Below are 14,567 nucleotides of genomic sequence, written 5' to 3'. Positions count from 1 at the left end.
AGAACCTTGTCATACTGAACAGAGAGCCACATTGTTAGACAGCCGCACTGTTTTGCTCACTGGTTCGTTTCTTCTTTTTCTCCCTTCTCCTCTTGTCTCCGTTCTCAGAGGGCGTGCATAGACTTTGCCATCGGTGCCAAGCCTCTGACCCGTTACATGCCCCAGAATCGACACACTTTCCAGTATCGTCTTTGGCATTTTGTGGTGTCACCCTCCTTTGAGTACACCGTCCTGGCCATGATTGCCCTCAACACCATTGTGCTGATGATGAAGGTGAGGATGATGAAGAAACACAAAAAGAAAAATGAGCCGATGAATCGATTTAAATCCGCCTAAATGTATCCTTTATTTCTAGGACTGTCGTCAATGAGACAAAATGATGACTAATAAGTAAAAGGATGATAAATCAACCACTTCTCAGGTTTGATCAAAATAGCATCTCATCTACATGTCCCATTTTTATTATTAGGCACAACACGTCTTGTGTTGCTTCTCAGCTGTGATAGGTAAACGGTTTCACAGCAACATTCACTTTTACGGCCATGAGACTGTTCGCACGTCGGTTTTAAAGTAACCCAAGATGTGTCATCCCTAACTAGAAACATGGATGTGTAGAAACTGACACATCCTCTTTGGTTGTGCTCGAGCACCACCTCCATGGGCTGTGATTTTTTTGCATCTGGGTCTGCTGATCTGGCCTCTAGATGCTGGTTGCTGATATTTTCATGTTTTTTTTTTTTTCCACCCCCTCTCACCACTATTTATTCCCAGAACTGGCCTTTTCTGGGGTTGTGCTGGTTGTTGAGACAGACAGACTGGCAGACAGACAAGCGCACGGTGACTCAGCCTGTATTAAATATTGATCTATAATGTCCAGGGGCTGCTATTTAGCATGACCTCATTAACTGTGGCTGCCGCCCCCAGAGGAATGACTCCTTTTATAGTGCCACAGATGAGAGGTTCAGAGACTAAGGCACTATTTATGGGTCTGAAGGAATCTTCCATCAACCCGCAGCTCTGCAAGGTTCAGGTCCGGTGATCAGAGCGCTGGTATCATGAGGTAGCAGAGGAAGGGGTTGAGACACAGCAGGGAACAGTGAATATTCAACTTTTTATCCTTTATTCCTTGCAGAGATTATTTAAGGCTTGACCTCTGCCGCCTTTGTGTTTTCAGTATTACTCTGCCCCACCGGTGTATGATGCTGTACTGAAGCACCTGAACACAGCCTTCACTGTTCTCTTCTCTATCGAGTGTGTCCTCAAGATCATGGCCTTCGGCTTTCTGGTGAGATGAAAGAGCTAGACACAGTCTAAACGTGGACACAACCTTAGATCACGTTGTTGTACTTTGGAAATGATTTATGCAATCTCCCCCTATTTCTACAGAACTACTTTCGAGACACGTGGAATATTTTTGACTTCATCACCGTTTTGGGCAGCATCAGTGAGATAGTCGTAGACTTGCAGGTAATGAGACAAACATGAATAAATGTAAATGAGAATCTGACACTGTGAAGCGTGCACAGAAAAATGGATTTCTCTTTCTCTCTCCCTGACTCTTTAGTATTTATGTAACATTGTAACATTGTAACATTATCTAACATTAATACTGTGTAACTGTGAATATCAGGTGTGATACCGCCAGCTCTCTCTCTCTCTCTCTCTCTCTCTCTCTCTCTCTCTCTCTACCTCTCCCTCTACCTCTCTCTCTCTCTCTCTCTCTCTCTCTCTCTCTCTCTCTCTCTCTCTCTCTCTCTCTCTCTCTCCCAGTCTGCTCAGTTCAACATGAGCTTCCTGAAGTTGTTCAGAGCAGCTCGTTTGATCAAACTGCTGAGGCAGGGCTACACCATCCGGATTCTTCTATGGACCTTTGTCCAGTCCTTCAAGGCCTTGCCCTATGTCTGCCTGCTCATTGCCATGCTCTTCTTCATCTATGCCATCATTGGCATGCAGGTCAGGAGGAGCACAGATAGATCCAGGAGCAGTCTCTTTCTCTCTGCAGATATATCATTTTATATATAATGTATACCATTTTTATCCAATGTTCCTCATGGCACCATGACTGCATATATGTTTAGCATGGCTGGCTTCAGGAGAAACTAAATGCTTACCCCTTGACACTGTGTGCTGTGCCACAATCAAATAGATTAAATGTAGCCAACACGTGGGTGCAGACAGATCAAAAGGCACACGCGCACATACACATACACACAGCTGCCTGTAGTATTCCTATAATATTTCTATAGTAATTCAACAGCGCGGCTGCTGTTGCAAATATATCCTGGAAAGAAAGAAAAAATCACAGCAGAAACAGCCAAAGTATTGTGAAATTAGTTCTCTTCAGACCTAAGCTGATTCATAATTAAACCATTTACATGTCCACATTTAAAAGAAGAAGTTCATTAAAAGAGCTTCAAATAACCAAACATACCCGAGTGCTGGCTCATTATTCACGCAACGCTGCATGGTTCTTCAAATTGGCTGCCAATTAAAATATTTATGCAGGTGTCTTAGGCATTAAATATGTTTGTAGGACTCTCTTGTATTTGATTATGAGTGATTATGATTGCGCTAATTATTATAAATGTGGTCTATCAACATAGAAACTTGCCAGTGCCAGTGCATTTTCTCATTGCCAGAAAGGAAAAAAAATCAAATACTCATATTGAGGTAAAATAGCGTCATCTTTAGCTTGACCATCATGCATTTTTTACTTTATCGAGTTGGTTTTGAATGGACTTCAGGTCAAGGACTGTAGAACTTTCTTATCCTACAGAGGACCATTTAATCCAAGGTTTCTACCCAACTGGGATGTGTATCTGTGTTTCTTGTCTGTCTGTGACTAACTGTAGGTTTGTGTGCTCCAGAATCAATCATTTATTTGTATTAATCAGGTGTTTGGGAACATCAAGCTGAATGAGGAGACTCACATTAACCAGCACAACAACTTCAAGACCTTCTTTGGGGCTCTAATGCTGCTCTTCAGGTAGGACACCATAAGATCTGCTGTCCCATTCTTTATGTATTCTTTACATAAAGTTGTAGACAATATTCGTTAGCTAATGTATTACCCAATCTGACATTGAAGACTGGGCCTCTCAAGACTGCACATGATCCAGGGGCCACTCAGCCTCAGCGTTCCCATGTAGCTGCTGTTTCTCTGTCGAACTGAGATCTGGCACTTATCCAAACCATACTTGATCCTCGCTAAATAACAACAAATCTGAATGCTGGATTTTTGAATTTGAATTTGAATGTTGCTAGGTTACAGTGCTGAAACTTTGCCGGCCAAACCTTCAAGGGGCCATGCAGTATCAAGGGGTGATGGATGCGGCAGCATCCCACTTGACAAACAGCTTTTGAGATACTGGCTGAATTCTGCATTTGCTGACAAAAAGATACAGATCAAGTCCTGAAGTGGCTTACAGGGCCAGAGTGTTTGGTGGTGACATTGTCTTTATTTCTCTCTGTTCAAGGTCAAGTTGTGTATTGAAAAAAATAAAGCCTTTACATTTCAGTGCAGTGAAAAGCTTATAACCCAGCTTACAGCTGTTAAAATGGCGAAAGTGCACATGAAACATACTGGGTGTATTGCACCTGTGTTAAAAAGATAACAAAAACAGCAATAAAATAAAAATTGCCTAAAAAGGACATTAAAAAGCTTTAAAGGGACATCAAAAACAACAAACAGCAGCATAACAACAACTCCACAGCATTAATGCATGTGTGTATGTGTGTGACAGACTGCATGAACGCTATTCATGATGTTGAGTGCCTGAGGGTAAAATCTGTCAGTGAAGCGGTTGGTGCGACTTCTGATGCTTTGATAGCGCTTTCCAGATGGCAGAATTGAGAATAGACTGTGAGATGAGTGACTCATGTTGTGCGATGTGTGCGCCCAGGAGTGCCACAGGGGAGTCGTGGCAGGAGATCATGCTGTCGTGTCTGGGGGGACAGCACTGTGAGATGGACCCCTCTCTTCCTTCAACACCAGTGACGAATGACCAGGATGGGGGCTGTGGCACAGACTTTGCCTATTTCTACTTTGTCTCATTCATCTTCTTCAGTTCCTTCCTGGTAAGACAGGCGAAGACTTCATTTGCAAAAACAGGTATCTCCATTTGTATCCAGGTTGTTCCAGGTAATAACAATCAAAAATTCACTGGTAGCCCTAATGCATTGGCAATGTGGCTTTTGCAGCAAAATTTTGGATTCAGAAAGTTTCTTATGTGAAACATTATATAAAACAGGAAGTTCCTCCTCTTTTTGTCCAGGAATTTTCCAGGATACGTCAAACTTGTATTTAACCACATACATTTTTAGCTTCATCAGAAGTCTGTCTAATATCCTGGTGTTGTGTTACAACCCCTTACATGCAATGAATGCCTTATGTTTTAAAAATCCTGCTTTAAAGGAATACTAAACCCAAAACTATATACTTTGTATCATTTACTCAGTCGGTTGTGTTGAATGTCTGATGAAAAAGGTTTTTGGTTGCATGCCTCACAAAGCAGCAGTGTTCCAAAAACTGCATTCATTTCTGTTACAATGGAGTTGATTGGTGACTTCAACAAACAGCAAAGCAAACAGGAAATGGATTTATCAGTGTGCTAAACTGTATCGTCAGTGTAGCCAATGACTGAGTAGGATTTCTGACCAATGATCAAGACAGAGCTGGGTCTTAGTCGTGCACAGGTATGTATGTACAGGTGTGTTTTTTAGCTTTTTTCCAGCAAAAGTACATTTGTTTGGTATTTACTGAACATAAGGATGGAAAGTCAAGTCCTGGATTGTGCTGCAGAGAATTTGTAATAGATGTTTTCATATCATTTTGGCTGCTGCAGTCAATTCCACTCTAACTGAAATGGCCACAGTTGTTGAAACCTTTGTTCTCTGGGAGGCATGAAATCAAAACTGTATGTGTTCGACAGGTGAGTAGATGAGGTGTAGGAGATGTATCTCCTTAACCTTTACAGTTGAAGTGGATTAAACACATGACATCAGTTGCGGGTTCAATGCTCTCACATGCTTCGCACACAAGGATTCATCTTCTCAGCAAGAAAGCAAGCATTCCTGTTATTTTGTGCACTCAGCCCATGCCTTCCCACCTACAAACTGCGGGAAGCTCAGGGACAGTTTCCACCTTAGTAGACATCGATCTCTTCTCAGCTCATGCATCTCCTTCCTCTGCCATTTCTCTTCTGTCCAGATGTTGAACCTGTTTGTGGCTGTGATCATGGATAACTTTGAGTATCTGACTAGAGACTCCTCCATCCTTGGGCCGCACCACCTGGATGAGTTTGTCCGGATCTGGGGGGAATATGACCGCGCCGCCTGGTCAGTGTCTTTCAATCTCTATATTGTACCAGCAAGCATAAACATACCTGCAAGTGTAAATGCTACCAGACTGGACTGTTGAGGCATGCTTATTGATGCTGGTTTATAGTCTTAAGGCACATTCAAGTCTTGTTAAGTATAAATTATAGCAATACATTGTGGCTTTAGTGTGCACACAGGAACAAAATCTGTGATCAGCTCCTCAGCACACAAAGCAGCACTGCAGTGAGCTACGCAGTTCTCCACTCCCTCTGTCTTAGACCCTTAATGTGATAGATTGAAAATGTTTTAGTCTTGTCTCTGCATCCATAAATTGCTCTGAAACTGATCCAAAAATATAGTTCCGATGATTGTTTTGGATGTTTTTATAGTTATCATTGTAGTGGGTACACTGACACACTCAAGGGTGAGAATAGCTAATTAAGAAGAGACAAAAAGCACGCACACCCAGGTACCAGACTGAAAATAGTCCATGAAATGTAAAAAAAAAAACAGTCTGTATTGTCTGTATTTTTACTGTTACTGCATGTGATGTTTCCGGTGCGAGCCCTGAACGTCTCATCACTGCCCTAGTGAAACAGATCAGATAGTCTTCAATTGGGCCAAATGTGCGGAGATTTGCAATGAATGGTCATTCAGCTTAAAACACAAGATAGATCTGGGTTTATTTCAATTTATACAGTTGTTTTTTTGTTCTTGTCCCATTTACTCAAATCCAGTTTGAACTCTGTCCTCTTGGCCTTTTAGATTTCCATGGAGGAAATCTATCATGCAACAATGTTCTCTTTTGTTATTTCCCACTCTAAGTAGGTTTTAAAATTGCTGCTTTTTACTTGTGCCTAAGTACATTTTGGCACCAACATTTTTATCTTACTTAATTAAATGCTCAGCAAAAAAAATAGTGCCTTTTCTCCGCATGAATAGCATACAGCATTTTAGTGCTTTTACCAGCCCTGCACACAGTATCTTACCATTCAATCCCTGTTATGTTATATCATATTCACCAAGTTCAGTGAAAATACAGGACTGTTGTTGGAGCATTTTACAGGCAACTAATAGAGTAAAGTAAGTACATAGTAACCCAAATGGTAGAGGGACTGCAGGACCAGGACAGTGTTGTACAGTTAAAAACCTTTGTGCATGAAGGCAGAGCATACATTATGTTGCAGCTGTAATTTACAGTATAAAACAGACCTTACATGAGGCCACTGAGATATTACAGAATTGATACTGGTTGGTATCAAAGTTAGTATATCAGTATAACTTCCGTAGTATGTTTTGTTAAAGAAAATTAACAAAGAACTTTACCTTTCCCCACTCCTAACTTGAGAAATGTCTCACTTAAGGACACCTAAGGAAGTTGTTTAAAAAAATTAAATAGGTACCTTAAATTTATCACATCATCTGTCACCCTCTGTATTTATAGTGAGTGGTAGAGAAGTCACAGTACAGGCAGCATTAGATGTGTAAAACAATCAAGGGGTGAGACATTTCAGCCAACGTCATCTGAATTAGTTGCTGCAGACGTTAATGGTGGCTGCCATCGAGCATGTGGACCAAGTGACTGCCAGAAGGATTTCATCAGACTGTTTTACAAAAATCAATAGCAATTCATTTTTTCTTGATGTAATGTGACCGGCGGTCTTCTCGAATGTTAATATCTGTGCTCACTAATAAGTAGTGTTGCTTTGTTATGATGCTACTATTATGTCCTAAAGCTGTTTTTTGTCAAAGGACCAGAGGACACACGCTTCAGTTTGGCCTCACTCACTTGCTGTTGAATGTGTTTCTTGCAACTAAAGACATGTGTTCTTTCCAGTGGTAGGATCCACTATAAGGAGATGTACAAAGTTGTACGCACTATCTCACCTCCCCTGGGCTTTGGAAAGAACTGCCCCCACAGGGTGGCATGCAAGGTTTGGTTCCCCCATGTCAACAAATCCCCTCTGCCTCTTCCTTGTGGGATCCTTTCTTCCTGACCTCCCCCTATCCCTCCTTTCCTTCCCTTCACCAACTCTCACCACCCTGCTTGACCTTCTCGGGGGTGTTACTCAGCTCCTGCTGGGTCAAAGAATGACGACGCTCCAGTCTCAGGGTACTAAGGCACAGAACATCCCCAATTTATCCAGATGTATGAGTGGACAAGTTGTATTTAATCAAAGCACTTTAAAAATGCTCACTTTGGATGCATTTGGTGTAAAGATTTGGGGAAGCCTGTCTCTTTCTACCTGTTGGATCTGGCTTAAAGCTGGTGTTCAGTGCTTTCACACACACACACACACACACACACACACACACACACACACACAAAGATTATCTACAAGGTAAGTATGTGGTATTTGCACCAGATCCAATGAGACTGTCATTCCTTTGCTCATCCTGTCCTAGGTTTTTTCCTTTCCCAGATTTCTATGCCCTGCTTGCAGCATAGAAAGAATACAGCCTGTTTTCTTTATTTCTTTTTTTTTCTTTACTCTCTCCTTCTGTCTGATGACATGGAATAATACTTTCTCTTTTATCTTCTCCAATTTTGTTTCTCTCTTTTACCTTTTACCTCCCCCGGGCTCTTTTCTTCTTCCATTCCTTGGGAATGCACTTCCTGACTCCTCCACCGTTATTCAATGTCTTCTCCACCTTCCCATCACCCCCCTCCCCCTTCCTCATCCTCCTTCTCGTCCTCATCTTCATGGCTACCTGGCGCCCCCAGTGGTCGTATCCATTACACTGACATGTATGAGATGTTGACCAACATGTCGCCACCCCTAGGCCTCGGCAAGAAATGCCCCTCCAAGGTGGCATATAAGGTAGACTAAACACAGAGAGCCAGGCACTGCCTTGATATTTTAGTCAATGAGGATAAACACTGTAAAGCCACATTTTATGTGTCATACTTTGGATATGCAAAGCATTTTTATGTGTTGAGTATATGATGGTCTATTGCTTGTTTAAACAGTTTTATGTTCCAGTGTTCTTCATTGGCAGATGATGAGTGCTGTCGTAATGATTTGCCTGTTTTGGTATTGCTTTGCATCTTGGCGGAGAGCTAAGGCACCATTCTCTGTTTGCTGTTGTTTAATGAAAGAGGCGTGGTGGAGTTTATTTTTCTAAGCCAGTTTGAAGGCCTTAATCAGCAAGTTGTTAAAAAATCTCAAGTCTAAAACTTGTCATCAGTAGACGTTTGCTCCAAATGTTCACGTTTTTCATTCTTCCTTCTCTGTTTCTTACATATACCTGTCTGCATGTGCCTCCTGCCTCAGCCCGGTGTTTCATCAGTGTGTGTATGACTGTTTGTGTGTATGTGTGTGTGTGTGTGTGTGTGTGTGTGTGTGTTTGTGTGTGTGAGTCTCCTAACCTGCATGCATGTTCCATCGCAGATCGCAGCTATTCTCTTACTGCACAATGTGTTGTGTGAGTCTCCATTTCTGTTGTTTTTTTGCCAAACCAGATTAACAATACATATATGCTTCAGTCAGTACATGAACAGCTATGTCAGCTAGTTTTTACACCCATTCCCTGCATCTTTAACTATCAAATGTATGCATCATTGTTACTTGGGATGCTGGGTTGTTACTGACCGCGTCTCTTGTGCCTCCTGCTGTCAGAGGCTGGTTCTTATGAACATGCCTGTGGATGAAGAAATGTCGGTCCACTTCACCTCCACCCTCATGGCCCTCATCCGCACAGCGCTGGAGGTCAAGATAGCCAGAGGTTGGAGAAAAACTGTGTTGACAAAAGTAGACAACAATTGTACATCCTACAATGTACAGTTTGTGTGTTTGTCTCCATTTTTGGCTGTTTGTATTTCTGTTCCAGGAGGGGAGGACCGAGGTCAGATGGATCTTGACCTGCAGAAGGAGATCAGTGTCATCTGGCCTCACCTTTCTCAGAAGACATTGGACCTGCTGGTTCCCATCCACAAAGGTGACATCAGCAATACACTCGCCACTGTACAGTAGATTGATTCATATGTGCAGCATTGTGAATGATTCATAGCACTAATAGTAGTCGTAGTTAAAGTTTTATTTCATTTTTCCACAGTGAATAATAGCACTAGTATGTATTTTTCTATAGTATGGCCTGACCATTTCTGCTGCTGGGGAAACCCTCTGCTATGTTTCTTCCAGCTAGTGACATGACCATAGGGAAGATCTACGCCGCCATGATGATCATGGACTACTACAAGCAGAGCAAAGCCAAGAAGCTCCGACAACAGCTGGAGGAACAGGTACTGTGCACATCTGGAGCTGTTTTTCCACTCCAATGGTGAGACACTGTTCGCAGCATATTTTAATTTCACATCCCTCTCTTGTACGTCTTCTTCTCCTCATAGAAACACGCTCCTATGTTCCAGCGCATGGACGCCTCATCTCTCCCTCAAGAAATCCTGTGCAGTGCCAAAGCGCTGCCGTTCCTCACGCACAGTGCCGGATCCGCTCTGTAAATCATCCGCTTTCATGTCTCCTCGAAGTTAACACTGGCTTGTGGCTATTTATGCTAGTTGGAGAAGACGAATATTGTTGTTCTCATGTGATGTCCTGTTTTCCCTCATCGCCGTTAACAACAATGAACAACTGTTTGTGTTTGTGTGTGTGTGTGTGTCCCTCTCTCTGTGTGTTTCCTTTCAGCACCAGAGGAGGCTTCGTTGCTCTGAGCCCCATCTCTCCCCAGGAGATGTTCCTGCGGCCGCTGGCTCACACCATGGAGGAGAAAGAGGAGGAGGAGGACTACCACCTGCCCTACCACCACTACCACCACGCACATCATCACCAGCACCACCACTTACACACACTGGTAACGAACTGGTCTGAAGAAAACAAGGATGTCTCCACATCGAGTCACCATTAGCAAATGATAAAACTGGTCGCCAGACATACAAAAAATATTCTACAACAAGAGAAATGTGACTCATGATGGCCATGATCACTTTATTTTCTAGTTTGTTGTTATACAAAAGTTGTGGAAGCTGAAATTTGCACAAGCTTAACAATTGCAATCAGTGTGAATAGAATAGCCTTGCATTACTTTATTTTTCTTTTGCAAAATAAAAAAAAATCATAATATTTTTGCATGCTGCATCATGTTAGTTCTCACATTTCTTACTGCTATTTTTTATACTCCTAAAAAACTTGATGTTATTGCTTTATGTTTTTATGCCTTTGTTTTTATGTCTTTTTATTCTAATGTCTTTTTTATATTCTTGTCTTCATTTATTTTTCTTGAACAATTTTTTTATATAACTTCTGTTCATGCATTATTATTTTCTGTGAAGCACTTTGAGCTGCATTTTACATACACCTATGAAAGATACTGTATAAGTAAAGTTTAGTGTTAATGTAGTGAGAACAACCTGCAGCAGCTGAAGCCTATTCTAATATAACTGACTGAAGTCAAATATTCAGTCAGTTATTTTGCAGATTTTGTTTTGTTTTGTTTTGTTATGTTTCGTTTTGTGTTGTTTCATTTCACTTCGTTCAGATCAGTGGTTTCCTAATTAGCCTTTACAAGTGGTAACAGCTTCTTTTCCTGGGGTCCACATAGGTTAGAGAAGATGGTTTGTGTCTGCAACATTTGCAGTTTGACTCTTCAGCTGAACGAGACACATCCAGCCTGCCTGTCTGTGGTATTTGTGCAGGTACCAGAGGTGGTGGAGTATAACCGCGTGATGCAGCAGGCCAGGCAGGACCCCACCATCATGCGATCACCTCAGCGCACGGCGTCTATCAGAGCGTCCTCCATGCCCAGACTGGCTGTTGATGCACAGGTAACAAAAGAGTAAAAAAAGCACACATTTTGTGTCACAGGATACAAAAGATGAAACAATCAACATCTGCATGAGGCACACTGGAGTGATTTCAAGAGATTTACTGCACTGGACTGGAGTGGATTGTCAAAACAGCAGTTATGGTCTCAATTTGTGTTATTTTCTCAGCACATTATGTGTTCTGTGTCTGTGTGGTGTCATGCATGGCTGTCTTTGTGTTTCCTCATCTGGTTGTGTACGTATGTAGCCTGGGACAGCAGCAGACAGTAAGCTGATGAAGCGCTCCTTCTCCACCATTGGGGACCAGTGTGTGAACGGCCTGTGGCAAGAGGAGCACTCTCTGGAGAGAATCAGTCCTGACCGCACATACAGGCCGCGGCAGAGGAGCTACAGAGGTCAGTCACCCTTCGTACTTATTCAGCTGCTCGATTCAGGATTTCTCAGGTAATGGCAAACCTGAAGAAGAGTTGGAATCTAAAACTTTTTCGGTTTTCAGTTATAAACAACAAAAACTAAGTTTCAGTTCCTCCAAAGTTCATGAACATTCAGCAACTCTTGTGGAAAAAGAAAGCTTTAATATTAAAAGCCAACACTAGCTTCAAGTTGCTGATTGTTGAGCCGGGTCGCAATAATGCATAATCATCAATAAATTGCAATGAATTATATCCAAAAAGTGTTGGTGATTCAATTTAGTGTTCTTGCCAGTGAGATAGGGTTTTCCTGCACCGCAGCATAGCAATTGTTTGTGTATTTGTTTGTTTTGTTTTGTTTGGCATCTGATAGGTCAATAGGCCCTTAGGTGGACATTTTGTTGTTACTGAATATGTTTATGGAAAGAGAATTGTTCTATGTTTATTATGTATTAAACACCCTGCAGGGCTCCTGGTGCATCTACCTTTAATTAACTCACATGACTAAACAATGCGCTCCTGATTACATGAATGTAGGTCCTGAATGATGGTTGTAGCTAGCCAGAATAAAAGTTACAACTTGTAAATTGACTGTAAAAGTAACATTTGAATGTAGACAGTGACAAAATAATGATGATATGTACAGCATTGTGGACTAGTGATGGAACAGCAATGAAAAGAACTCATTAATCGCTGCGTTGTGTAAACGAAGGCTGTTATTGGTTACTGGCAGTAGTGCAGTTGTTCTCTCCATTACATAAGCAGCCACAAGGCATGTAGACATCACAGCTGCATCATTGTCGTTCTGCTTTACAGATCTAGTTTGTTGCTGCATCACACACCCAACCTAGTACGATTTAAGCCAGTAAATCAGGCACAGCCCCTGCATGTAACATCTTAAGACTGTGACCTCATGTTAGTCGTCAGAGCCTTAAATTCAAGCTCCAGCCTACAGGCACATTTAAAAAAAATTAAATAAAAAATTTGAGTTGTATTTTCTGTGATCTTCCATCTAATCTCTAACACTGCCCTTGAACTAAGTTAATCTGTCTCTGCCTTTTGTGTTCCTTTTTGTTTTGTAATGATTTTACAACCCTTTCTCTTTAACTGGTACACTGCTTTATTACATAATGTCAATAGATGATACACCAAATGGGTTTTAATGCTCATTTTGTTTAGATAATGGATGTGATGCATAGCGTGGTACAAAGATATTTTTGTCTTTTGCATTCAAAAAGCTGATGTTTTTTCTTCTCATCTTTTTTGTGGACTAACTGAAACTTACGCTGATTCTCAGGCCCCAGAATCAATCACAGAGAAGCGGGTGCCCATGAGAGGGGGCGGTCGAAAGAACGGCGCCACCTACTGTCTCCTGACGTGTCACGCTGCAACTCTGAGGAGCGCAGTCAGGACCAATCGCAAGAGCGGAGACAGTCTCGCTCACCTAGCGAGGGACGAGCACATGCCTTACAGAGACAGGTGGGAGGACAACAGGATAAAATTACTAAAGCAGTGTGTCAGTCCCAGTCCTTGGGACCCAGAGCCCCTCTGATTTTCATTTAACCATCAAATCAGGGACTGTTTTACTCCTTGGATGCTGGTATGATAGACAACCAGTGGTGCTCCAGATCCCAAAAAAAGGGCTAAAGTCCCCATGAGCTCCTGATACTCCTGCTTTTACTTTTGCTTTTATTGCTGCTTTTACTTCCTGGAAAACTGTAGTACACACTGTTTTTTTCCACATTCCTATAATTGCATAAGGTCATGGTGTGTGTGTTTATTGCAGGTCAACACATCTGACAGCCCTGCCCCTTCAGCCTCAGACTCCGGTACACTGCGTAGTCGGCGCCAGCTGCCCCAGACCCCGTCTCGCCCGCGGCCTCTCATCTCCTACTCCCCTCTAGTCTGCCAAGCACACCTGTCTCGCACACCAGCAGCCTCCTCCGAGGGACAGACCCAGCCTCAGGACGGCCCCGGGGGCTTGACGGAGACCCCATGGAGGCCTGACAAGGAGGACGCACCACTGACTGCAGCTCAGGGGCCGTCCGGAGGTCAGGGAGGTCAGATTTCAGGGGTGAGTCACTCATCCCCTCACCGCTACATCTCAGAGCCCTACCTCCCGTTCCATGAGGACTTCCAGAGTGGCGAGGCAGGCAAGAACCAGGAGACCCTTACCTTTGAGGCTGCTATGGCAACAAGCCTGGGGCGAGCCAACGCCATAAGCTCCGCACCTCAGCTCAGACACTCCTGGCAGGTTCCTAATGGGCATTTCCGGAAGCACTTGGGCCAGGCCAGTCCGGTTGGTCCCAGCGAGCTGCTGAGTGACACGGACGAGGATGACCGCTGCTAGGACCTAGAGGTGAAGAGGAAGAAGAGGACGGACAGAGTGACTGGTCACCTCAGAGCTGCTCCTCCACATGGGACTCATGAGACTTTGGCACCTCTGCAGCTCTGAGAACTGGACAATCTTAGTACTAGTAGCATAACAGCCAGTACTGAGTGCCTGTACCATTTATCCATATCCATGGGTGTGTGTGTGTGTGTGTGTGGATGTGTGTGTCTGTTGGGTGCTTGGGCTGGGTGGTTTAGGTGTAGGGTCAGGGTTTTGTGTGTGTGTGTGTTTCATGTGTGGATGCGTGCGTTTGTGTCTGTTTAATTATGTGTACTTTCAAGACAGAAAGTTTGTCCGACTGTACTGTAAGTAGCTCACTGCAGGCATACGCACACGGTGCCAAGTTGGTGTTTTGATTGTTATTTGAACAAAACATGGCGAAGCAAATATTCGAGGTGTCTTAACCGCTCGTTGGACCTGAGAAATTGATTTAAGTGCATTGTAGGTGAACATAAAAGTAGCATGTTAAACTGTAATATGGGGAATGTATTTTAGTCTATGGTTCTTATGTCCAGGTTATGTGTCGGGGTAAAAGGTTGCTGTTTATCCTTCCTGTGCGTAGTCATACGAGTAGCAGCGAAACGGGGTGATTCTGAGTACAACTGGCAACCAGCCAACCAACAGTTACTGTAAACAACATGAGCATCCACATGGTCTGTGGGCATTA

General features: G+C 42.9%; 1 protein-coding gene across 1 annotated transcript in view; it reads left to right on the top strand.

Annotated features, from left to right (window-relative positions):
* The window catches only part of cacna1ea (calcium channel, voltage-dependent, R type, alpha 1E subunit a), a 95,582-nt gene extending 81,672 nt beyond the window's left edge, over nucleotides 1-13,910 (top strand). Inside the window, 17 exon segments of the mRNA XM_030049210.1 lie at nucleotides 109-273; nucleotides 1,175-1,285; nucleotides 1,387-1,467; nucleotides 1,771-1,953; nucleotides 2,895-2,986; nucleotides 3,903-4,077; nucleotides 5,210-5,337; nucleotides 8,045-8,141; nucleotides 8,940-9,045; nucleotides 9,151-9,258; nucleotides 9,462-9,562; nucleotides 9,668-9,774; nucleotides 9,963-10,128; nucleotides 10,970-11,098; nucleotides 11,346-11,493; nucleotides 12,806-12,987; nucleotides 13,295-13,910. Coding sequence (XP_029905070.1) covers nucleotides 109-273; nucleotides 1,175-1,285; nucleotides 1,387-1,467; nucleotides 1,771-1,953; nucleotides 2,895-2,986; nucleotides 3,903-4,077; nucleotides 5,210-5,337; nucleotides 8,045-8,141; nucleotides 8,940-9,045; nucleotides 9,151-9,258; nucleotides 9,462-9,562; nucleotides 9,668-9,774; nucleotides 9,963-10,128; nucleotides 10,970-11,098; nucleotides 11,346-11,493; nucleotides 12,806-12,987; nucleotides 13,295-13,858 — 2,643 coding nt within the window. The 3' untranslated portion in view covers nucleotides 13,859-13,910.
* Nucleotides 13,911-14,567: the final 657 nt, after the last annotated feature.

The sequence above is a fragment of the Myripristis murdjan genome, chromosome 4 (assembly GCF_902150065.1).
Source record: "Myripristis murdjan chromosome 4, fMyrMur1.1, whole genome shotgun sequence".
Lineage (NCBI taxonomy): Eukaryota > Metazoa > Chordata > Actinopteri > Holocentriformes > Holocentridae > Myripristis > Myripristis murdjan.
The sequence above is the reverse complement of the archived record's forward strand: the minus strand, read 5'-3'. Positions and strand labels throughout refer to the sequence as shown.